General features: G+C 34.5%; 3 protein-coding genes and 1 long non-coding RNA gene across 5 annotated transcripts; 3 read left to right on the top strand and 1 right to left on the bottom strand.

Annotated features, from left to right (window-relative positions):
* Nucleotides 1–1,568: 1,568 nt before the first annotated feature.
* On the top strand, nt 1,569–2,004 carry LOC148200227 (uncharacterized). The gene is made up of 2 exons (XR_015785481.1): nt 1,569–1,667; nt 1,785–2,004. It is a non-coding gene; the product is annotated as an uncharacterized LOC148200227 (long non-coding RNA).
* A 6,729-nt stretch (nt 2,005–8,733) lies between these two features.
* On the top strand, nt 8,734–18,175 carry LOC124832421 (ABSCISIC ACID-INSENSITIVE 5-like protein 2). 2 transcript variants are annotated; one of them, XM_047306625.2, is made up of 4 exons: nt 8,734–8,823; nt 9,295–10,199; nt 10,306–10,377; nt 17,958–18,175. In XM_047306625.2, exons 2-4 carry the CDS (start codon nt 9,531–9,533, stop codon nt 18,036–18,038), a joined length of 822 nt encoding a protein of 273 aa, XP_047162581.1. In that variant the 5' UTR covers nt 8,734–8,823; nt 9,295–9,530; the 3' UTR covers nt 18,039–18,175. The 2 variants fall into 2 exon arrangements, with proteins under 2 accessions (XP_047162581.1, XP_047162580.1); XM_047306624.2 differs by lacking the exon at nt 8,734–8,823 and having other exon boundaries at nt 8,862–10,199.
* LOC124832420 (FAD-dependent oxidoreductase family protein) lies at nt 17,521–22,162 on the bottom strand. The gene is made up of 5 exons (XM_047306623.2): nt 21,660–22,162; nt 20,692–20,973; nt 20,090–20,526; nt 19,189–19,348; nt 17,521–18,334 (listed from the first exon to the last, which is right to left on the bottom strand). Exons 1-5 carry the CDS (start codon nt 22,008–22,010, stop codon nt 18,221–18,223), a joined length of 1,344 nt encoding a protein of 447 aa, XP_047162579.1. The 5' UTR covers nt 22,011–22,162; the 3' UTR covers nt 17,521–18,220.
* A 48-nt stretch (nt 22,163–22,210) lies between these two features.
* On the top strand, nt 22,211–23,533 carry LOC124832419 (uncharacterized). The gene is made up of 2 exons (XM_047306621.2): nt 22,211–22,276; nt 22,790–23,533. Exons 1-2 carry the CDS (start codon nt 22,211–22,213, stop codon nt 23,531–23,533), a joined length of 810 nt encoding a protein of 269 aa, XP_047162577.2.
* Nucleotides 23,534–24,771: the final 1,238 nt, after the last annotated feature.

Below are 24,771 nucleotides of genomic sequence, written 5' to 3' on the forward strand. Positions count from 1 at the left end.
TCATCAAAATCCATCCTCTCCATCTCTTTTAAATCATTTCTCTCAAAAGAACACAACCTTAGTGTTATTTGATTAATGTAGAATTATGATGTATATGTGTTTCCTCAAAGTTATGGAAATAGCCGAGTATCATACACTCCTCAATCCCATGTGAGTTCGAAAATGAGTGGGGCAAATGTGTTGTGTATATTCATATTCATGGTGAAGAATCTTGTAGGAGTTATGGTTCATGGATACATATGTTCAATATATTGTAGTTAATATGATGAAATATTTATGCTAAATTTTAATTTTTATTAGTTTAATATTTAGTCTTTGTGTGATTTCATTCAAGTGAAGTATTGTAATTTTTATTAATGTATAAAAAAAAGATTTCTTTATAATTTAAAGAATAAAAATAAAGAGACATTTAAAATATTTTTAATTGTTAATATCTTTTTTCTTTTTGTAATTTTTTAAAAATATTTTTAAATTTTATATATTTTGTTTATTAACTTTTGCAAATTTAATAAATGTTTTAGTTCTCATGAAAAATTTATATTGTACTTTAATTTGAAATGTGTACAATTATAATTTATTTCCAAATATTTAATTTTGAAGAAACCAAAATACGTCTTTTTAATATTGAATATTTGATAATATTATATTTCAGTTGCAATTTTTTTTATAAAAATTAATTAATATTGAAAGATACATTTACAAACATTGGTATGAGGTGGTGAGGATAAAGATAAGGCAAAAATTCATATATGTTGAGTTTGAATACGAGGATGAAGATAAATTTTTCTTTGGGACGAGTATAAGATAACGAAACTTATCTCTTGACACTAACATTACCACGTGATCTGTTGTTGACTTGACATATGAACAATTATTTTTAAACTAAAAAAATAAAATAAAAAAACAAAAAAAAACTACAAAATTAAAACATGAGATACATTATTCACATACTATTAACTATTTAAATCTCGTTATAAAAAAAACCAAATAAACAAAAATTGACAAAAATTAAAACTTATTGAACAAGAAAAAATAATCATATTAAACAAAATATAAAAAATAAAAACCAAAACATTATTTAAACCTATAATATATAAAAATTAAACTTTTAAATTTTTTTATTTTGAAAAAGAAAAAAATGGGATGATGAACCAATCCGTTTCGTCCCATTCCTGACACCGTTAGTTTGGTGGACTAGACATAATAAACCATAGGATAAAACTCACTTTATCGTCCTAATAATAATAATAACATGCCATATTAGATCTAGGAAAAATTATTTATGTGGATATTGTTCTTTCCTCATTGGAAAATGATACTTGAACAACCATTTTTGACAATATTTAGACACGCGCACACGTGTCAAAATCTGAGTGGTCCAGTTGGAAAAATTAAATGAAAATGGACCACTCAGATTTTGACACGTGTGCGCGTGTCTAAATGTTGTCAAAAATGGTTGTTCAAGTGTCATTTTCCTTCCTCATTTATGAAATAATGTTGTTCCCAACAACCCTAACTACTTCGGTGGCACCATGACCAAAATTTCTCTTGTATTAATGAAAAGTACAAAGAAAAGCATGTACAAAAGAGTCGTGGCTCCTACATTTTCTTCACTTACACACCAAAATTACTACACTGTGATCTCTATCTGGTGGGCTAAATTGAAGGTTAGGTTTCTTTTCCATCAATGGCTTCTCTTGTGCTTATTTTGTCTTTTCTATTACGAACCAAAATTGAAACCCAAGCTTCTATTGTAACTGCTGCCTCGTTTGACACTTTCGAAGATGATTCGAGTTTGGTTGCAAGAGCTGAACAACTAAGAAAGTATGACAGAATGTTGGAGATGATGGGTGAGAGGATTTTGGAGGAGCCAAAAGTTTCTATCTTTTTAGTTTAGCAAGAGAGATTAATGTATTTTAACTTCATTTATCTCTGTTGCTCATAAATGGAACAATTTCAGGTCCAGTTTTCAATTAATGTCATCTTTTTCACCTTTTTTTTCTATGCCTCTTCTCTCCCCTGTTTTCATTTGCAAATTCTGTACTTTTTAATACAACTATTATGCTAGGATTATTGTGATAATGGCTTGGTATATTAGAAATATAACATAAATTTATCAGTGTATATTCCCAGTTTTAACAGCACAAAATTTATTGCAAGTTTTGATTCATTGTACTTTTTCTTAGAAAAAAAAAGAGAGTTAAACATGAATAGTAATTTGAAAACATATCTGAACTAAAAAGTGGAATATAATAAGATAAACAAATTCAAAAGAAATATGTTTTCTTTTTTAAAGAAGGATCCATATAATATGATGAATATATTTTTGATGAATCTTCTTCTAGATTAATTAAAAAAACACAATACCAATTAAATATGAATATAATTCACATAAAAAATTTGACATCATTTTTAACTAAAAATATTTTAAGATATTAAATTTATAATTTTTTTTATTATATGAAACTTAATTTTCTCATATTTATTTAATTATGACATAGGCGTACATTTAAAATTTTCAACACTTTATATAATATTGGTTTAATTTTCAAATAAAAAAGTTGCGGAGTGATTCAAATATAGGATTTTTTGTGTACACTACTAACTCTTAATAATTAAATTAGAACTTTAAATAAAAGGGAATTGACCGAAAGACGATAATATATGAAATATAAATTATAAAAAGAGGTCTAACAATATATTGTAAATTTGAATGTTACCAAAGCAAAAGGCAAATTCAAATTGAAGTTCAACAATATGGCTATTTAAGTACATCTATAAGTCACATTCTAAATTAATGAATGATATAAGTTTTCCATGGCTATTAATTGAATAAAATCGATACATCCCGTTATTACATGATCAACGTGTAACAAAAGAATATTTACACGAGAAATAATTGTTATCATAGTTTGAACACGTAGGAGAACTCTTTTTGTGCAAAATGCAACTATAGAACATGCAACTCACACTATCAAGGTTACTGTAAGCAACAATTCATCAAAACATGTATACATGGTAATTCAGGACTTTATGTAAATTTTATGTAAATAGGAAAGTTTTAGAGAACTCGTAACATGTACAAAAACTTATACACTATTTATAACAACAACAAATTAAACGACTTTTTTAATTAGAAAGTGTCAAAATAGTTCAATTCAAATATCTTGATCTTTCTAACAGAGATTTTCATGTTTCTCATAAGTCATATATAGTTATCAAAAACATGATAAAACCATTTACCCAAACTAATATAATGCGATTCACAAATTTCATTCTCATGTCAAATCCTAATATCAATTTTTACATATCAAGATATATTCTACATTCCAAACTGAACCACTCATAATAATCATGCATGCTAATTTATCATACAATAAAAAATCTCAGTTATAGACAATCAAACAACCAAATTTAAACCTGAAATAGATAAAATTAGATTCCCCACCTATAATAGTCCTTTTTTCACACTATTGCACCCTATAACTTTATAACACATAGGGCCAATTAATCAACAAATAAAAAAAAATCTAGTTAGAGCTCTAAACACATCATGATAAGAGAGTAACACAGATTTACCAAGAACAACCTTAAGTCATATGTGTTACCCTAGGCTCACATGCAACCCAAGAGATAAAATTTTTAAAAGAGAAAAAAACAAAAACTTACTTTATTTGACTATTTGATTAAATTGTTATGTAAAGCTCCTTACCAGTACTACGTCCTCTAATCTTTAATTTGATTAAGATTGGAGTAAAAACTTAAAAGAGAAGATGTAAATGAATCCTAAGAAAAGTTTAAAGATTTAGTGGTTTTATAAAAATAAATTTAAGTTATTAGAAATCTTAATATAGTGTAAATCTTTTATTATTAAAATATTGTATGATTTTTTTACATAAAAATAAGCAATGCTATTAAGCCATTCTCAAAAAACCATCATTGTAATTATTATAATATAATTTGAATACAATTATACTTTTATTTTCATAAAATAATTATAGTTTTATAAATTATTAAATTTTAGTGAAGAATACATATTTTTATTATATAAATATGATTATTTTTGTTAATAAAGAAGTTATTTCGTGTGTGTATTTTAAAGAAGTAATTACACATACATAGTATAATTTTTTTAATATAATCTTCTATGGAATCATATAAATGAATATTAAGAGAAGGTTTAAAGACTTATTTATTTTATATAAAAATGAGTTAAAATCGTCCCCAAAATCAACTGGGTTAAAATGAGTATGAGCTGGCTAACGTCTCACATGTTTCATAGCTAACGTTTCACCACGTATCATGCTACCACGTTAGAAATTGAAAACATTGAAATTCGTGTAAAAATGTTTTGATCATCCTCCTCCACCCCCGACACCACCACCTCTGCCCCGACTTTCGACTTCGACCCCGTCGCCTTCCGCCGCCTCTCCGGAAGCCTCTCATCGTCGTTCTCTTCATCTATACATAACAGCTCATATTTACTCATGACAAGAGATGAAGAGATATATACCCAGTTTTCTGATCTAGGATTGCCGGAAACTACATCTTGAAATAAGTGCAGGCACATATCCCAGAAGTATGACAGTTAGAAACGAATGGAAATTGCTGACTGAAAACGTGAAATTTGAATGAAAATGAGAAGGAAATCATTATTGGGTATGCTTAAACAGTGATAAGAAGGGGAAAAGGGGAAAACAAGTAATAGTACTGATGTGTTACTTCCCTTGCTTGGTCAATAATCGACATTTCGCGTAACAGTAGATATGCATTATGAAATGTTGTTTTCATGGTTTCTCTATAAATATTTTTTTAAAACAGGAAGTAAAGTGAAAACAATAAAATTTATGTAGTTATTTGTTAAATCGTAAAGAGAAAAATAGAGAATATTTTCACGAACCAAACAAGCTGTTACCTTTTCGTTGCTTTTTTTTCTATTCTTTCTCCTCTCTGCATGATGAGTTGGATCAATTTAAATAATATTTTTCTTAATTTATAAACAGGGGTTTCATCAAAGCTGAAGGTAGGTATTATGATATCTTTGGTTTCTCACCATGCATTTGTTTCTCATAATTTTTTCCACTCTTGGATATAAATTATGTTTGAACCCTTTATATTGAAATTCAAGAGTGAGTTGCAGTATTCTATTACTCAAATAGACAGATTAAACAACACAGTAAAAAATTCTCACAAACATCATGTTTAATTTCAAGTTAAAGATAATATAATGTTTTCTTATGTTTTGACTCAGATTCACTGGTTAAGATTTTCCACTATTTTTTTTTTCTCTGGGATTGTCAAGTCATCTGATCTGGGAGCTTCATTTACCTATTAATGATGCCTGCTTTGTGCTCTCAATGGATAATGAGGTCAAAGTACATAACAAAGTTGAGAAAGAGGTATAATTTGGTGGAAGCACCATACACGGACATAGTCTTTCACATCTTTTGTCCATGCTGTTCCCTTTGTCAAGAGTTCAGAGAGCTAAAAATTAGAGGACTTGACCCTGGTCTTGGTAACTCAGCTCCTTCCTTCTGTTCTTCCTTATTCAACTTTGCGTTCTTAATTATTATCTCACATACCTTATTGCAATTTTAATGCAGGATGGAATGGAATTCTTGCATAAAAGCATGCAAAACAACAAAGTGATCAAACACTGAACAATCCTCCTTCAAACCAATTCATGTCCAAGTTGTTAGAATAAACAAAAACCGAACAAGTTCAGTGTATCCAGTCAATATAAAAGCAGAAAAATAGACTATTGTCATATACAGAGAATACAAGAAATTATTCATTACCTTACGTTCTTGTGCTCTTTCTGTTTTCTCTCTGAACTCTGAGCATCATCATCTTCTCTGTGAATAAGGGTTACAAACCCTAGCATCTCGTTTTGTCTCTGTCTTCTCTCTAGAAGCCTCAGTAGCATTGAAGTGTATTTCTCTCTCATGCCAGCACAGATTTTCACTTTTTTTTTACGTTTAAACGTTGTGTGTTTTTACTTTTATGTCCTCACATCTAATATGGTATAAAGAGTGTGGTTCCTGGCGTGTACAGTGAGTGTGTGATTGGTGACTGGAATTGTGTGTATCTAGAAAAGGAGAAAGAAGGTTTCTTTGGGTGTGGGTAAATTAAAGAAACTGCAAGAAGCTAGTAAGAAAGTGATGGAAAGTATTGGAGGAATACAGGGGCCGTTGCCAGTAAAAACGCATTTAAACAGTTAAAAACGTGTTTAAACAGTAAAAAACGTGTTCACTCGCTGGTAAATTCGCCCAACGAGTTGACAAGCGAGTGGACAGAATTTTGACAACTTTGTTAGTCCGATTGAACCCCTTCTTGATGTTGGAATTATGAGTATGAGTACTCGAATCGAAGATCTTAGAGTCTACTTTCGAATGGAAAAAGAATCAACTCAATATCTAGTTTGTACAAAAAGTTATAATTAAAATATTAAACCATGTCAAAGTTGACGGCATTGTATTTTACACACTAACTTGAACTTTTGTTACAACTTGATACATTTTGAGTTTCTTAATATTCTAATGACCCGAGACTCACATTTTTCTTCAATTTTTCATGGTCTTACACAAGTGCCTTTTTAGAGGTAGTTTGCTAAAAGAGTAAGTGAGCTCATTGAGCGAGTCTGCCGAAATGTTGTATTTAATATGGGTTTCAAAAGTGGAAAATCTTTTGAGAAATTATTCTAGTATGATTATGGTTTAAGGGAATGAAAAGAGACTAGTGTATTAAAATGATTTTGGATAGAGGTGTTGAGTATATTGTATCATTATGATGTTCCTAAGGAGGAATGCCATAATATATAGTTATTATAAAGTTATGCCTTTAGTTGGTAATCCACATTGTGAATTCATCCTAACTCTATTAGACTTGTTGACTCATACAGAGGATATGGCTTACATAGTGTGAGTTGAGGAAGGTTCCTATAGCACGATATGAGGTTGAAGACCCCTTTTTTGGAGAGACTTTAAGTGAATTTATCCTGTCATGCATGATTGAGACCAGGTAAATCAGGATCGATCGTGACATTTTATTTCATGATTTCAAGACAAATTCTTGACTTCACAAGTATTCGACTCAATGCATAAATCTATAATTAAGTCTATATTTATTTTATTTATGAGTCTTTTAAAATGTGTTGTTTGCTGGTAAGAATATATGACTATTTAAGTGTTAAGAAATTTTATATTGTAAAATTTTGGATTTATGGAGCTTCAAAGTTATCATTAGTTTATTTTTTGTTTGGTTATTGAGTTTTCCACCTATAATAATTGCATGTTATATGTAAACTAAAAATAATGTAAGTAAAAGGATTGAGAAGCAACGAGGCTCCTAATGGTTGATTAGAATATAGTTGTTACATATGTATATAGTTTTGTATTGTATAGATTCTTTAATTGCTAAAAAAGTTTATATCTTCTCATAAATATATTTTAAGTTTTCAAGTAGATTTATAAATACATATTATAGTATTATATTATAGTATTATGTGATTGCTTATTGCTTAAATACCTAAATTGCAATAATTAATAGCTAAAGTGAGATGTTAGAATAAAATTACTACTTTTAATCTTAAAACTTATTTAAAAATAGATAAATAGCATTCTATTTGGATTTTTTTGTTTTGTTTTAGAGATATAATATTAAATATAACACGACATTATTAAATTTATCTAAAATGATTTAATAATGTTACATTAGTCAAAATTGAGATTATGGTTAATATTGTAAGGTGTTCATAAATTCTAATAGTTGGATCGTCACACGAATTATAAATTTTACTTTTTATAATAAAAATGACAAATTATTAAAATAAAATTATTTCCTCCGTTAATACTTTATCAACTTAAGTTTATAGAAAACGAATTATGTATAAAAAATTCGTCATTTTTAATTATATTTAAAATTTATTTTAATTAAAATCTTATTTATCAGTTTGAATTTTATTTTAATTAAAATTTATTCAAGTTAAAGGGTGTAATTGAAAACTCCTTCAAATTTTAATTAGGTGTTAATTTTATTTTAATTAAAAGCCATTCACAGAAAAATTAGTGTTGTGCGTCTAAAAAAGTGAATTCAATATCAATAATAATTTTAATAGAGAGATGTTGAGATTGACAATACCAATAAGGTAAAATTTTAATTATATTAACTTTTAATTAGGTTAAATGCAGAAAAAAAAGATGAATTTTACTTAAATTTATTTTTAATTGGTATATATAACAATAAATTTTTAATTGTATTAAAGTTTAGTTAGATTTAGATTTTATTTAGATTTAATATATTCATATAAAAAAGTGAACATATAATGTATGTAAAAATAAAGATGATTTACACAATATTTATGGATTTATTTGATAATTCTAATAATTTTATTGTGTTATGATTATATGAAGGATCTGAAATACAAATATTGTTTCAAAGAGTAGAAAATACAACAAATTTTTTTTTTGAGAATTTTAAAATAAATAATACCTTTTTATAAATATAAAAACCATTTTTTAATTTTAATTAAAAATATTAAGGTAATAAAAATAAATATTAAAAAAATAATCTGAACGAATACATTGAGTCATCACCTTTTACCCACTCATCTTTATCATTTAACTATTATATTTTGTACAAGTAAAAAGAAAGAAAAAGACCGATGAGAGAGAAAAAGGCGGTGCTTCTTCCATTTAACAATGATACTAATTACTATTGTTTTTAAAATATTTCTTCTACCTTGCTTGGTGTGCACTGGAGTTCCCATTCCCAATGAAAAATTTGAAATGTCCATTTTTGTAGATTTTGGAGATTTCAAATTTGGTATGTAAGACTGTATAAGTAGGTGAAATATTAGTTAGTGAAAGTAATGTGACCCTCTTAAATTTTGGTTTTGTTCATAGCTCACAAAGTCAGAACTAGAACTAAATCATTTGAAATTCCAAATTTTTTACAAACTAATGAGTTTATCTTTATTATTTGAAGGAAGACAAGAAAACTCAATAACCCTTTTCTTCTGACATTGTAATGAGCAATGTTGTTTCAGTAGGGAGTGTTAATTTTTTATCACCATAAGGGGTTTCATTTGTGCTGAGATTTTGCAGGATCAAGTTTGGCCTTTTATTTCTTTAATGCACAGTGGTGACGATGATGATGATGGAAATAACATGCATGATGATTAGTTGATGGCTTTTATCTTTTGCTCTCAAGTGCCATCCTATGTTGGTGTGCGGACCATTTATAACATTGATTCCCTTGAAATCTGATCTGGCTTGTCTTTTTCATTTTCTTCAGGATCAATTTTCCCCCACCTCTTCACATTTGCTTGCTTTGTCTTTGTGGGTGCTTGTTATCAAATATCCATAGCTTAAAGAAACCGCCTTTTGGAATCAGCATTGGTTTTTTTCCTAGTTTTCTTTCTGGGTATTTTTCTGGGGGGAGGAGGAATACTAACCTGATATTGAAATGCTTTCTGGTGAGCTTTGGAGATGCATGGTATAGAATTGTAGGGTTGTGTTGGGGTTAAGAAAATGGGATCTCAAGGTGGGGCAGTTCAAGAGGCAAACACTACTACCCCTTTGGTTAGGCAAGGATCCTTGTACAATCTGACCCTAGATGAGGTGCATAACCAGATTGGGAATTTGGGGAAGCCACTTGGCTGCATGAATCTTGATGAGCTGCTGAAGAGTGTGTGGAGTGCTGACATGCAGGATGGCCAAGCTGCTTCAGATTCCTCTCTGAATCCTCAGGGCAATGTAACTTTGTCAAGGGATCTTAGCAGGAAAACTGTTGATGAGGTGTGGAGAGATATGCAACTGAAGAAGGATGAGAAAACCCAGAAAAGAAATCCTACACTTGGTGAGATGACTCTGGAGGATTTCTTGGTGAAAGCTGGAGTGGTAGGTGATTCAAATGGAGGTTCCTTACAGCATGGTCATTGGATGCAATACCAGCATTCTTCAGTGCAGCATCAGAATATGGTTGGGGGTTATGTGACTGGCCATGCCATTCAGCAGCCTTTTGTTCTTGATGCATCATACTCTGAGCCAGCTTCTGTAATAGGAGCTTTATCTGATACACAAACTCCCTGTCGAAAAAGGCTTGCCTCTGGTGATGTGGTGGAGAAAACTGTGGAGAGGAGGCACAAGAGAATGATTAAAAATAGAGAATCTGCTGCTAGATCTCGGGCAAGAAGACAGGTTACATTGCATTTGTGTGTTTGAGTGTGTGTGGGATGTTATTCTTTGAAATCTGTTTTTTTTTCCTTCTAATTTGATACAAGGTGTCATCTATGCTCATGCACAGGCATACACACAAGAACTGGAGATTAAAGTTAAGCAGTTAGAAGAGGAGAATGAAAGGCTTAGAAGACTGAATGTATGTTTGTAATTCTTACCTTTTTTTTTCTTTTTTCTTGCTTAGAAGGCTTAGAAGAGGAGATTAAAGTTTTGCCTTTTTTATCTTTTTCTTGTTTAATGAAATATTTGTTTGTCACATCTCTTCATGGCCTGTGGCCTGCCCATCTTAGCAGGAAACTGTATGCGGAAATGCTTGTTATAAAAAATTTCATCTGGCTAAAGCTTGTGGTTGTCTGATATCTTCTTGGATTAGGGAACTGATTTATGGCAATGAAAAGTGAGTGCTGGTTTTTTCACCATATAAGTGTAACTTTAAACAAAAGTTATCGAAATGGCCAAACTTTACAAATTTTAAGCATATTGCTATGTCATTTTTTTTCAATAACTGAAGTCCTATAGTGGCGGCTCAAAACAATTGAAGTTGTGTTATCTCTACACAATTTCACTTCAAATCAAAATATACGAAGTCGTGTCATTCTTACAGAACTTCAGTTCAAATTAGATTACATTAAAATCACCTATGCATGATTTCAGTTCCAATTAAGAAAAAATAAGAAACAGAATGGAAGAAGTCAGATAGAAGCAGGATCACTTCACTTTAAGAAATTTAAAGTCGAGCTATGCAAGCACACGACTGCTTAATAAAATTGTCATGGATACATAAAATTTTTAAAATTTGTCCATTTCCATAATTTTGGTTTAAAATTGCACTAATATGGTGAGGATGATGGACTAAATTGTAGTGATTAGTGGTAGACAAACCTGTTAAAAAGAAGGCAACGGATGAATTGTTCTTTTATTTAGAAAAGGAAAAGAAATAAAAGCGTTAGGCTCAAAACTAATACTAAGAATGTTCAAATAGTTGAACTTCTACGATAGAGTGGTCTTTGTCGCTATTATGATTCTTTAGTATTTAAATTGCATTTGGATCTACATTTTCGCGTGTTTTACATCAGAGAATGTTGACAAAAAAAAGTAAACTACAAAACTTTGTGAGGATAACGTGAAATTTTCTCTTCCCTTAAAACCATAATGTTTCCTAATAGAAGTTGGTTGACAATTAATAAGTTGCAGAAAACTCCATTGATTGGCCTAGTCAATATTTAATTTGTTACTGTGTCTGTCTTTTGTGATCGTGGCTGACAAGGGAAGATAGAAACAAAAGTATTTCGTGTTTGTACGTGCTTGTTTCTGGGACATATTAACTGCATGTGTTGCTGTTAGGTTTCTTTATTCAGGAAACCAAAAGAGATCACTCTCTTCTCACCACAATACTCAAAACAGCAAAAGATAAATGTATGTATATGTATTTTATTGATTCTGTAATGTATAGAAAGAAAAATACAATTATGTGTCCCCAAGAAAGCCTTCCTTCCTTTACTGGAAAATATGTCCAGTCTATACCCAAAAGAAAATATCTGATAATCCTTTTCTCAGCTTATTTTGTTTTTATTTATACTCTCTCTACTAACAAACTAACCTCTTTTTTTGTCTTTAATTTCCTCCTCTTTTATTCCTTTTCACGTATACCTTTAACTTCCTAACATCAACCTTGTCCTCAAGGTGAAGTCAGGGAACTACTGTTTGATGTATTGCTCCTCCTCCCAGGTAGCACCCTCCAAACCACCCTCCTGCCATTGTATTAGGACTTGGGGTATCTCCTCCCCTTGCTGCTGCTGGTTTCTTCGTTGTAGCACTTTCATAGGTGTATACATGGGTCTGTCGTCCTGCAGTTCAGTTGGTAGGGCTCCTTCAACCTGATGTGCTCTTATAGTTAGCTTCAGCTGGGTAACATGGAATACAAGGTGTATTCTTGATGTTTCTGGTAGCTGTAACCGAAAAGCTACAAGTCCTATTGTTTCTCCATTAGGAATGGTCCATAATACCTTGCTGAGAGCTTAGGATGTAGTCTTGTAGGCATAAACATTTGTCTATGAGGTCTGACTTTAAGGAATACCCAATCTCCTTCCTTGATCTCAGCCTCCACCCTCTTCTTATTGGCATAGTGTGTCATCTGGTCTTGAGCTCTGGCCAGATGATATCTCAGTTGCTTCAAAGCCTCATCTCAGGTCTGCAAATCCTGCGCAACTGCTTCCACCACTATTTCTCCAGGTATGAATTGTGTTAGTGTGGGAGGGGTTCTTCCATAAACTGTTTCAAAGGGTGTGCACTTGGATGCTCCTTGGTAACTGGTATTGTACCAGTATTCAGCCCAAGGCAACACCAAACTCCAACACTTGGGCTGTTCTGAACTAAAACAATGCAAATATGTCCCTAGCACCCTGTTCAAAACTTCAGTCTGCCCATCCGTCTCTGGATGATAGGCAGTGCTCATCTTAAGTTGTGTTCCCTACAAGCGAAAAATATTCTGCCAAAATACACTAAAAACAGTGGAATCTCGATCACTTACGATGGTCATAGGTATCCCATGGAGTCTAATAACCTCCTTCACAAACACTTCAGCTATGGATCTTGCAGTATAAGGGTTCTTAATTGGGATAAAATGCTCATACTTGCTGAGTCTATCCACCACCACCGATATAGTGTCAAATCCATGAGACTTGGGTAATTTCAGCACAAAGTCCATACTGATTTCCTCCCATATTGCTTTCGGGATAGGTAATGGTTGCAAAAGACCTTGGGGAGATGATGCCAAGTATTTATGCTGTTGACATACTAGGCATGCAACCACATAATTTGTGACTGCCTTCTTCATTCCCACCCAATGCAAAGACTGTGCCACCTTTCTATAGGTCCTATAGACCCCTGAATGTCCTCCTGTGAAAGTGCTATGAAACTCATCCAATAATCTAGGTATCCAGGCAGACTAAGCCGATAGAACGAGCCTCCCCTTGTAATGTAATTGCCCATGTTCCAAGGTATGTGTAGGATGGGAATTAGGATCTGACCTTATTTCCTCCAACACCTTCTTTAAACTCTCATCCTTCTCGACCTCCTCCATGATTCCTGAAATTCACATCTGTAGTACTTTGTCTCCTTCAACCCATTCTCCCCCTTTTCTTGATAGCCCATCAACCACACGATTTGATGCCCCTATCCTGTATTTTATTTCAAACTCATACCCAAGTAACTTAGCTAGCCAATTTGGCTGGCTTTGGGTTGTAATGCGTTGCTCTAGTAAATACCTTAAGCTTCTTTGATCAGTATAAACAACAAACTTCTGACCCAATAAGTATGGCCTCCAATGCTGTATAACGAGCACAAGAGCCATCAATTCCTTCTCATAGATGGACTTGGTAAGAGAAGATTCAGATAAGGCCTTACTAGAGAAGGCTATGGGCCTTTTGCTCTGCGACAGAACTGCCCCCACTCCAGTGCCACAGGCATCACACTCCACATAGAAGGTTTGAGCGAAATCAGGTAAAGCCAATACTAGAGCTGTAGTCACAGCTTCTTTAAGCTTCTGCATAACTTCTGCTCCTGCTGTAGACCACTTAAACATCCCTTTTTTTAGCAGCACTAAGGGGTCTAGCCATCCTCCCATAATCTCTAATGAATCTTCTATAATATCCAGTCAGCCCAAGGAATCCTCGCAGCTCCTTGATACTTTTGGGCTCAAGCCATTTCATCACAGTTGCAATTTTTTCTCTGTCCATCTCCACCCCCACTGCAGATATTTTGTGTCCCAAATATCTCACATGCCTTTTGCCAAATTCACATTTTTTTTATTGGCAAAGAGTTTATGCTCAGCTAACACTTCCATGACTTGCACTAGATGTTGTGAGTGCTCTTCCCATGTTTTGCTATAAACAAGTATATCATCAAAGAATACCAATACAAATTTGCTCAAAAAAGGTCTTAAAACTGAGTTCATCATGTCTTGGAAAGTGGTTGGGGCATTTGTTAGCCCAAAAGGCATAACAAGAAATTCATAATGCCCCTCATGAGTCCTAAAGGCAGTCTTATGAATATCTTCACTCTTCATCCTAATATGATGATATCCAGCCTTCAAATCCACTTTTGAGAAATAAGATGCCCCTTGGAGTTCATCCAGCAACTCCTTAATGAATGGGATGGGGTATTTGTCAGCCACTGTCACTCTATTTAGTGCCCTATAATCCACACAAAACTTTCAACTTTCATCTTTCTTCTTCACTAGGATTACACGGCTAGAGTAAGGGCTGTCGCTGGGCCTAATAATGCCCAAATTCAACATCTCTTCCACTTGCCTCTCTATTTCATTTTTCATCCCATGAGGGTAGTGGTATGGCCTCACGTCTTCAAAGGAATTCTATGATCTATTCGCCTCTCAGGTGGCAATCTCTGGAGATCTTTAAATACCCTCTCAAAATCACTCAAAATTTGCCTTAACCCTGCCTCTTCATTATGAGTTAAGTCACTCTCTTCCGTCTCCCTTTCCATCAATTCAGCTTGGCTCAAACTCCAAACTAAAGTCATGGTTTCAATCTCCTTTTCTTTTAGGAGTGCTTCTGGAGTCACAACTCTCCGCGTCAAAGTGGGATCCCCTTTGATCTCCACCTCTTTCCCTTCCTGCCCAACCTTCATGATGAGCTGCCCCCAGTCCACTTTAATTTCTCCTAGGGAAGCCAACCAAGTGACTCCCAGTATCACATCCACACCTCCTAACTCAAAGAGATACAGTTTATCTCTGACTTCCAGACCCTCCAACTTCACTGGAACCCCTATACACCTGGTCACCTTCTTCTGTCCATCACCTAAGCACACTTTAAAAGGAAGTGTGTCTGTACTTTTCAGCCCCAACTCCTCCACCAATCTGGTGGAAATAAAGCTATGATTCACCCCGCCGTCAATCAACACCAATACTCTTCTCCCTTGCACCCAACCTTGCAGTTTCATTGTGTCAGACTGCATTAATCCTCCTGTAGAAAGAAACGACAGCTCCATGGTTGTTTGTTCCATTTCGAGAGTCTCCTCTGCCTCGTCTTCCTCAGCCAATATCATCACACACATGCTCCTCTTTGCACACCGATGGCCAGAACTGTAAGGCCCGCCATAGTGGAAACAACACCCTTCTTCACGTCTTTTAATATACTCTTGATAGGCCAGAGTTCTTACTCCTCTTCCTTGGGCGTTCCCTCCCCCGCTAGTGCCCGCTCTAGAGCTCAAATTACTGGAAACGCCATCTTTCTTCATCCCCTACCCTCCGCCGGCGTTAGCAGACCCCTCCGACGACCCTCGATAAGTTTCCGTCCTCGCGACGGTCCCTAAGCTCGAGGAATATCTTCCCCACGTCGCCCTCCTTTTCCTACCCTTTCACCACTCCCTCGTGATATAAACCCAGCCTGTTCAACGTCTCGCGCTCGCTCCATCGCCGTCAACAAATCGTGTGGGTCGTGCAACCTTACCAAATTTCGCAGTCCCTCCTGCAATCCAGCGAAAAAGTATCCCAATAATTGCTCCTCGTTCACTCCCGATGCCTGCGTCACTAGGATTTCGAATTCTTGGATGTACTCGTCGACGCTCCCCTTCTGTCACACGGCGGCCAGTTTCTCAAAAATGGGTCTCCGATTCAGTCCGCCAAACCTCCGCGTCAGAGCGTCACTGAACATCTTCCAAGTCGGATGCCTGGTCTTCTTCCACCAAAAGCGAAACGAGTAGCTAGCGCCTCCCTTCATACATATATGAACGAGCTTCATCTTCTCCTTCTCCGTCACATTCTGGAGGTCGAAGAATTTCTCCGCCTTTGCGATCCAGCCCATGGGATCCGCACCTTCAAATGTAGGTAGTTCAACGTGCTTCATCCAACTGCATTGCACTTCTCCTCTGTCCTCTTCTGATTCATCCTCTGAGCTCTCTGACACTTGTAGTTCGCGTTCGACATTGACGAAATCATGACTTCCTTCGGAGCTATGATCCTGGTTCCTGGAGCGTCGTCCGAGAGCGCGGCCAAACGCCTGAAGTTCGTGAGACCGCTCGCATCTCCGCCTTCAATTCTTCCACAGTCGACTCAATCGCCATCACTCGTCCCTCCATTCTTCTTCTTGCACGCTCTCTCTTCACCCTTCGATAGAGATCCGGCAGGTCGGACCAAATCTGTTAGGTTCCTTTATTTAGGAAACCAAAATAGATCACTCTCTTCTCACCACAACACGCAAAACAGCAGAAGATAAATATATCTATATGTATTTTATTTATTTTGTAATGTATAGAAAGAAAAATACAGGTATGTTTCCCCAAGGAAGCCTCCCTTCCTCCACTAGAAAATATGTCCAGTCTATACCCAAAAGTAAATATCTGATAACCCTCTTCTCAGCCTATTCTGTTTTTATTTATACTCTCTCTACTAACAAACTAACCTCTTTTTCTGCCTTTAATTTTCTCTTCTTTTATTCCTTCTCACGTGTACCTTTAACTTCCTAACAGTTGCACTTTCGTTGAATGCTTAGTTCTAATTAAACATTGCACTGATTATGAAATTTTAATGTTTGCCATTTTATTGAGACAGAGTGATTGGATTTTTATGAGTTTAGAATCTCAGTGGTAGCATAGACATGATGTAATATTTAGAATGCATCAACCTTTGGGGTTTATATCTTCCTTTGCTTACATGAAGCAGATTGATGATTTCAAATGTTGAAGTTGATAATGAACATTGGTTAAAACATCATTGAATTTGTGAGAGAACCTTCATATGATTTTGTCCATAGTTTTAGGTCTCTATTTTGGCTTCAACCCTTTTGTTCTTTTTGAAACTATTCCAAGTTATTGGGTTCAATTTCTTCTTTAGGACTTCACAAAAAGGAACCTTAAGGGAAAACTTCAATGAAAAGACCCCAAAAATGTAAACCACAGGGCAGTAACTCCAATCTGAATCTTCTGGAGGATGGATTTGCTCACAACTTTTTTTCCCTCAAAAAAAACTGAAGTGCTCTACAGTTTTAAACACAATGCACATATTATGGTTATACTTACATCTTATTGAAAACTCACAGCAGTTCAGGATAAATATTTATAACTTGTTATAATCTAGAACCTTCTTCAGGATCTTAGAGCTTGAAGCAGGACATAACTCACTTGCCTTTCCCTCATAACTTGAACATTTGGAATGGCTGTCATTACAATAGGATGATTTTACTTTTATGAGAGTTTTAATAAAATATTTTTGCAGCTGATAAACTTTATCAAAAGGGCATTTAGTCTTGCAGTTATATGCTATAACTGAGTACACCTTGATTATATAATTGCATAATTACCACAAATAAATCACAAATTAAAGTATATTTGTAGTGCACCTTAAATTGGAAGCCAAACTTGTCAAAATGTACTTAAGAGGAAAACATTGGTAGAATAGAATAGAACAAGATGAAGAAAACTGATTGCATGACAACCAACTACCCGGAGAAATTAGCCGCCCAACTTTATCCAACTCAAAGAGTCAAGAGTAAACAGTATAATTGTGATAGCATTTGAAATATATAGCTTGATTTGAATTCATGGAAAAGGTTTGGTTCATTTCATCTTACTTTCTTGAATAAGTACTCTTGAAAAGTTTGTAAAGCCATTAAAGATTGTTTTAGACTGTTCTTGTTTGTTCAGGATTTACCTGGTTGAGAAGTTTATTCAAATAGGGATGACTAATGATTTTCCTTGTTGCAGGAGATTGAGAAGGCATTGCCATCTGTGCCACCACCTGAGCCTAAACAACAGCTTCGCAGAACTAGTTCAGCCATCTTTTGATATCTTCTTTGCAATGAATTCTCAATTCTTTTTCATGCTATCACAATTATACTGTTTACTCTTGAATCTTTGAATTGGATAAAGTTGGGTGGCTAATTTCTCCGAGTAGTTCCATATGATGCAATCAGTTTTCTTCATGTTTTTAGTGTTGTCTTATCTTCATGTTTCTCGCTTTATGCCAATCATCCCACGAATCTTGTACAGATAAATTCTGCAATAGCCATGCTTGATGTTAGACCAGGTGACTCTATTCCGAAAAGATTAATAAGACCAGGTACTCCATGAATTTCCTCTCCCTGCATAAATGAAACAAAGAAGCCATTGTTTAATTAAAATGTAGAAACTAAAACTACTCTCTCCATTCACAGTGAACCTTCGAAGAATTAGTAGTTTGGGTTGAAATTAAAATGAAGAAAAACGATGTCATGTATCAAATATACATTCATTGAACACGAAATGGTCAGGCAGGTATATATAGCGCAAAAGATGAGCATGATTTTCAAATTACAAAATATAATTGCTTCCTTCGATCTTATTTGAAAAATACTAGTAGAGTAAGTTTATATAGCAGAACTTATTAAGGATGTTATGTGAGTGACCTGAAATATTTTCATGAATGAAACATGTGACATCCTTAGTTAGCTTGTGCATTTACAGTCAATAATGTCACGTATTTTTCTTCCCCTGATCAAAAGTCATCATTATACCATGTTGCCTCGTGGAACACTACAATGCTATTTTTATCCAAATCCATTCATGTGAAGTTACCTGAAGGAAAAAAATAGATCTAGAACACCAATGCTTATCATCTATCTATTTGCACTAAAGATCAACAAACTAGTAGTTTTAGCCAAAGCATATTTAACCATGATTACAATAAGACCTTGTAGTTTCCCAAACAAGAATCATTAACAGAAAAGTGTTTGGTGTGATTTCATTTATGATAAAAAGGTAGCAAATGAAGTTTAGCATCTAAATGAGTAACATATGGTGGCATAGACCATTCAGTCAAAATAAGAGAACTGCTACATAAATATTATGGATGAAATGCAGCATCGAATCTAACATCATGAACAATACTGCCTCTAATCAAGTATGGGAAATTGTCAGCATAAATTTTGACTAACAAAAGAGAGTGTGAGAAAAAAACCTGTATAACAAAATCAGCAGGTAGCTGTGAAGGTCCCGAAAGTTTAGGTCTGATCCCTGAATATCCAGGTTCCAGAGAACCGTCCTTTAGATTTGGGTAATATTTTCTTATCTCTGGATAAAATCGTTCAGCACGATTTGGATTCACCGAATAATCAAACCTAGGATTTATTGTTACTAAAGTCAATTTCTGAACTATATACACATTTCTTTATTCAAAGGCATACATGGAAAACACATCATGAGAGAAAAGGGAGAATATGAACAAAAATTTTACAGCAGCAAATTCTTTTTTAGTATTAAGTTAGTTGTTCATATCTTTTGCTTAAGATCATATGCAGCCAAAGTAGCTCTAGTGAGGGAAACACTTACGTATATGAACTTAAAATTTAGGATAAATCTAAAGGATAAAGAAATAAATGAATGCAGACAATACAATGGGGCATCCAAAAAGAATAGACATGATCTGGATATAGACATAAACCAGTAAATGCGGAATAAATCCAAGCTGTAGTTCCATCAATAGGATCAGAATTAACAGAAAATGCCTATTCTAAGTAGAGTGCAGAATCTATCTTCCCCTGTTAGAAACTACAACATGATTTCATTATGTTTGCAACTAGCTAACATTAAAAAAAAAGCAAAAAAAATCATCTCATGACCATGATTTGTTCGTTACCTAAAGCATGCAGTAGAGTGTTCAAGTACGTAGAATGTAATCGCAATAATGGTAGGGTGAAAAATGCTCCATGTGAACATGTTTAACAGAGCACTAAGATATAATAATTATATATCATGGAATTGAACTATTTCAGACACAAGCAGATGTTGCTATACGAAGTAGGGCATGCAATAGAAGCAGATACTAAAACAAACAAAAGCATGAAAATGACAGGAAATACTTATTCTGAAAGCTTGAGATATCATCAACACTGTCAATCCATTCAACATTTGGGCCAAACTTGACCTGACCATTCAAGTCTATAGTAACATGCACTCCAATGCCACCATCCTCTGGTATAGGATATATCAAATGTCTAAACGGAGAGACTTTAGTATTAGATAAGGTAAAGTAGCAACCCCGTGCATAGTAAGAAGGAGGAACAACTCCACTTTTTAGGCCACGAAATCTATTTGCAAGGGCAGGGGCACTTAGGCCAGTAGAGTTCACAATGAGTTTAGAACTTAGTAGTAGTTCTGGATGCAAAATTGATGTTCCTTTCCATTCTTTAAGACGGTCAGTTTCTGTCACATGAACACAAATATCATTCCCTTCGACATGGCCGCCAATGACTGTTGAATTGTACGTGAAGGTTGCTCCATGATTTTCAGCTTCCCCCTGGACGAGTATGAGGATTCATATTCCTGTGAATATATCATTCTAACTCAAAATAAAGGCAATGCGTAATTATCAAGAACTGATTGTAAAATAGATAGATTCACAATAAGTTTGGATGTCTTAATCCATCTTTACAACATGGTAAAAGAAGCTAGAAATGCATACCACTAAAGAAAGCATTAATGAATGAGAATCAACAATCCCAGTGACAGGTGATAGTATTGCTTTCATGCATTGCAATTCAGGCTCTATTTTCATGGCATCAACACCATCCACCATCTTCAAACCATCAACCCCATTTTGAATCCCACGATCTAAAATATCACATAGCTTTGGAATCTCAGAAGATCTAGTAGCCACTATAAGCTTACCAATTTGTTTATGTGGAATATCATGCTGGGAGCAATACTCATATAACATATCTCTTCCCCTTACACAAAAAATTGCCTGCAAAAAACAGACTGAATTATGGTCTACATAAAGGGGAAAAGCTGTAGTCTTGGTTAGTTTCCAGGAAAATGAGTCAGCAAACAAAAAATCACCAGTATATTATATGAATGTAACGATACTTCTAGCATTATAAACATTGTTTTCACTTTGTATGGCAAAAAGAATAGCTATGATGGCCTAAACCAAGGTAACCAACGCACTGCAAACCAGTTCACTTTTTGATAATAAAAGTGAGGTCAGAATATAAATCATGTTTGCTGCTACTACCATATAACATCAATTTTATTCACTAAAACTAGAGCATAATGATTCATCATATGTTTTTACTTTTACCCAAATGTCGAAATGTTTAAGTAATGCATTCAATAGAAGTTCAAATGCAAAAATGTCATCTCTTAATCCATTGCCTCCCAATTGATCAACTCAAATGATCAAGCCTTCTAGGTCAATGAATGACTCAACCATTTGAGTCTCCAATACCCAATATTCTCTTTTCACCAAGTAACACATAAGACAGATTTCAGACCCTCCGTCAGATTTCTGGGGTTTGTGTGGCCACAATTCTTGCTATATCGACCGCATTTGTCAGCAATTTTAACGAAATCGAACCACAGCATAGAAATGGCACCTATATTTTGTGGGTAGATAAAAATGACAAATTTGATTACAAGGGAAATACCCACCTTGAAAGAATTGGCAGGGTAATAGATTCCAGCATGAATAACTTCACTGCTTCGGGAACTGGTCCCAGTTCCAAAGGTGGGGGCTGATTCTACGACCAACACTTTCCTGCCCTTGAGTGCTAGAGCTCTTGCCACTGCTATGCCAACAACACCAGCCCCTATCACTACGCACTCCACTCTCTCCTTTGGAACACTGTACGAGGTTGACCTGTTGTCATTACTTTGGGGCTTGCTGCTCATGCTTCTCACCCAATTGCCAAATAAGTGTTTCTTCCATTTCATATGAACATCACCTTTTCTTCTTGATGCTGATATGCATCCTCCCAACCTTTGAACTGTTTGTTTCAGCATTTTTCCAGCTTAGGATGTTTCAACTCTCACCTTGTTTGTTTGTTTGCAAAGAGAGAAAGATAAGTACAAGACGAAAACATGGGCCAATTCACCATTAACAAAGGAGTTTTTGGAGATAGTATATCATCGAGAGAGGCTTTTGCACCAAACTAGGCATATTTGCCTAGCATATTACCTAAATGGGCAAATTTTGACCAAATATGAAGTCGTTGGGGCCAAAACTACTTCAAATGAAGAAGTCATGTCATTTGACCAGTGGTGAAGTCGTGCACCCCAAAAACGACTTCTGGATCCTGTAATCGATTACAAGATCCTGTAATCGATTACAAGATCCTGTAATCGATTACAAGATCCTGTAATCGATTACACAATGTTGAAATCGTGACTCCCCTGCACGACTTCAGTGTAGTAGGCAAAAATAATACTGGTAATCGATTACTACACTTCTGTAATCGATTACCAGTGTTTTAAGTGTGCAAGAACCACCCTGGTAAGCGATTACAAGCTTGTTGTAATCGATTACCAGTATGTTTTGGTTGATTTATGAAAATTTCTATTGTGTTGTAAAACATTATTTGAAATTAATTATGTGTAATGACTTGAATATTTGTAAGCACACATTGTTGTTGATGACATTGTGATATATTGTTATGTATAGGAAGAATAATTAATTTAATGTAAATAGAACAAAGAAAGTAAAATCATAAGACAAAATCATAAATGAAATTTGTAGTCTTTTATTGAATTCAAAATGCATTACAAAAGCTCGATTCAGATAGTACTCACATTGCCGCGTCGTATCAAATTCAGTCCGGACAAACCCATCCATTCCAATCAAGAGTTTGATTGCAGATATTAAAGCTCGATTCGGATATTCTGTGTCATATAGAAAAGCTTGGATCGCTAAACAAAAGGCTCTTGCTATGGAGTTTGAAGACTGGGAAGACTCTTATAACCACATGCCGAGGTGGTTGCATGCCGTGAAGGATGCAAATCCAGGTACAATTTTACAATGCACTGGTTCTCTAGTGCAGATTGATGGACAAACTGACAATAATTGCTATATTATGGAAAGAGTTTTCTGGTCTTTCGGTCCTTGCATACAAGGATTCAAATACTGTAAACCCATTCTTCAAGTTGATGGTACATTTCTAACAAGTAAATATCATGGAACTTTGCTCACCGCCATAGCTCAAGATGACAATAGAAATCTTTTTCCATTGGCCTTTGTCATTGTAGAAGGTGAGACAAAGGAGGCCATGATATGGTTCTTTCAACTACTTCGAGAACATGTTTGCCCTCAACAAAATATTTGGATCATCACTGACAGAGGAAAGGGTATCCTATCGGCCTTAAGATCAGAAGAAGTTGGTTGGGAACAAGATGGTTTGAACTCTGTTTATTGCATACGTCATCTAGCATCCAACTTCAACAACAAAAAATTCAAAAATCATGACCTCAAAAAACAATTCATCAATTTAGGTACTACTAAAAACATTTTTAATACATTTTTACTTTTATAATTTTGTAACATTATTCTAAACTTTATTTATTTATTACGTCATTACAGCTTACGAGGTCAAGCAACCAACTGTCACGGCAAAACTTACTGCCTTAAGAAACCAATACCCACAACAAGTTGATTGGATAGACAAAATCCCATTAAAAAAATGGTCTCAGGCTTTTGATGGAGGGAGAAGATATGAACATATGACCACTAATCTTGCTGAGTGCACCAACTCCACTTTAAAGGGAGCACGTTCATTACCAATATGTGCTCTCATCAGATCAACATTTGAGAGGACACAATCATGGTTTGTTGAACGAGGATTAAAGGAGAACTATATGCTACAAGCAGGCCACCAATTTCCTGAACAAATCGCCGACATCATTAGGAAAAATCAACAACAATCAGCATTTTGTCATGTTCATCGCTACAACCGTGAAAATTCTGAATTTGATGTTCAGGAAATTTCAACACCTCACCAATACCGCCCTGTTCCACTTTCTTATAAGGTCAGGCTAAATGAATGGTGGTGTGATTGTGGTCACTTCCAGGCTACTCGTCTCCCATGTCATCATGTCATTGCTGTTTGTGCATTTTCGCATATCCCACTAACCCAAGTACGATCCAGTGTACAGTCTTAACAACATTTTCAAGGTATATGAAGTACAATTTCACCCAATCCAAAATCAAGATTATTGGTCTGCGTATACAGGTCCAAACTTCATACCAGATCCTAAAATGCGACGCAAGGCATCCGGAAGACCATCTACAAATAGGATTCATAATGAAATGGATCAATCCAATCCAGATAAGCCAAAAAAATGCTCTTACTGCTGCAACGAAGGTCATCATAGGAGAAATTGTCCATTTCGTCATTAGTTACTTCTTAATCTTATCCAATTGTAATCAAATCGATTATTAATGTATTACTATTAATATTTCTTATTAATATTTTTTTCTCTTTTCTTCAAATTTGTCTCCATTCATTAAATAATAACCACAATTTCTTTTTTCGTATAACACAAACAATACATAAAATATGTAAACTGCCAAATAATTTTCATAAACCAACCAAAACACATTGGTAATCGATTACAACAAGCTTGTAATTGCTTACCAGGGTGGTTCTTGCACACTTAAAACACTGGTAATCGATTACAGAAGTGTAGTAATCGATTACCAGTATCATTTTTGCCTACTACACTAAAGTCGTGCAAGGGGGTCACGATTTCAATATTGTGTAATCGATTACAG

The sequence above is a fragment of the Vigna umbellata genome, chromosome 4 (assembly GCF_029865625.1).
Source record: "Vigna umbellata cultivar VRB3 chromosome 4, Vumbellata_1.0, whole genome shotgun sequence".
In the NCBI taxonomy this organism is placed as follows: domain Eukaryota; kingdom Viridiplantae; phylum Streptophyta; class Magnoliopsida; order Fabales; family Fabaceae; genus Vigna; species Vigna umbellata.

Excerpts from the sequence above, each read along its gene's own strand:
- LOC124832421 (XM_047306625.2), top strand. The coding sequence starts at position 9,531 with ATGGGATCTCAAGGTGGGGCAGTTCAAGAGGCAAACACTACTACCCCT. Across the intron at positions 10,200-10,305 it reads GATCTCGGGCAAGAAGACAG|GCATACACACAAGAACTGGA; the intron begins GTTACATTGCAT and ends GCTCATGCACAG. Across the intron at positions 10,378-17,957 it reads AAAGGCTTAGAAGACTGAAT|GAGATTGAGAAGGCATTGCC; the intron begins GTATGTTTGTAA and ends TCCTTGTTGCAG.
- LOC124832420 (XM_047306623.2), bottom strand. The coding sequence starts at position 22,010 with ATGCTGAAACAAACAGTTCAAAGGTTGGGAGGATGCATATCAGCATCA. Across the intron at positions 20,974-21,659 it reads ACCCTGCCAATTCTTTCAAG|GCAATTTTTTGTGTAAGGGG; the intron begins GTGGGTATTTCC and ends TGTTTTTTGCAG. Across the intron at positions 19,349-20,089 it reads ATCTCAAGCTTTCAGAATAA|GTTTGATTATTCGGTGAATC; the intron begins GTATTTCCTGTC and ends AATAAATCCTAG.
- LOC124832419 (XM_047306621.2), top strand. The coding sequence starts at position 22,211 with ATGAAGTCGTTGGGGCCAAAACTACTTCAAATGAAGAAGTCATGTCAT. Across the intron at positions 22,277-22,789 it reads ATTTGACCAGTGGTGAAGTC|TACTCACATTGCCGCGTCGT; the intron begins GTGCACCCCAAA and ends CGATTCAGATAG.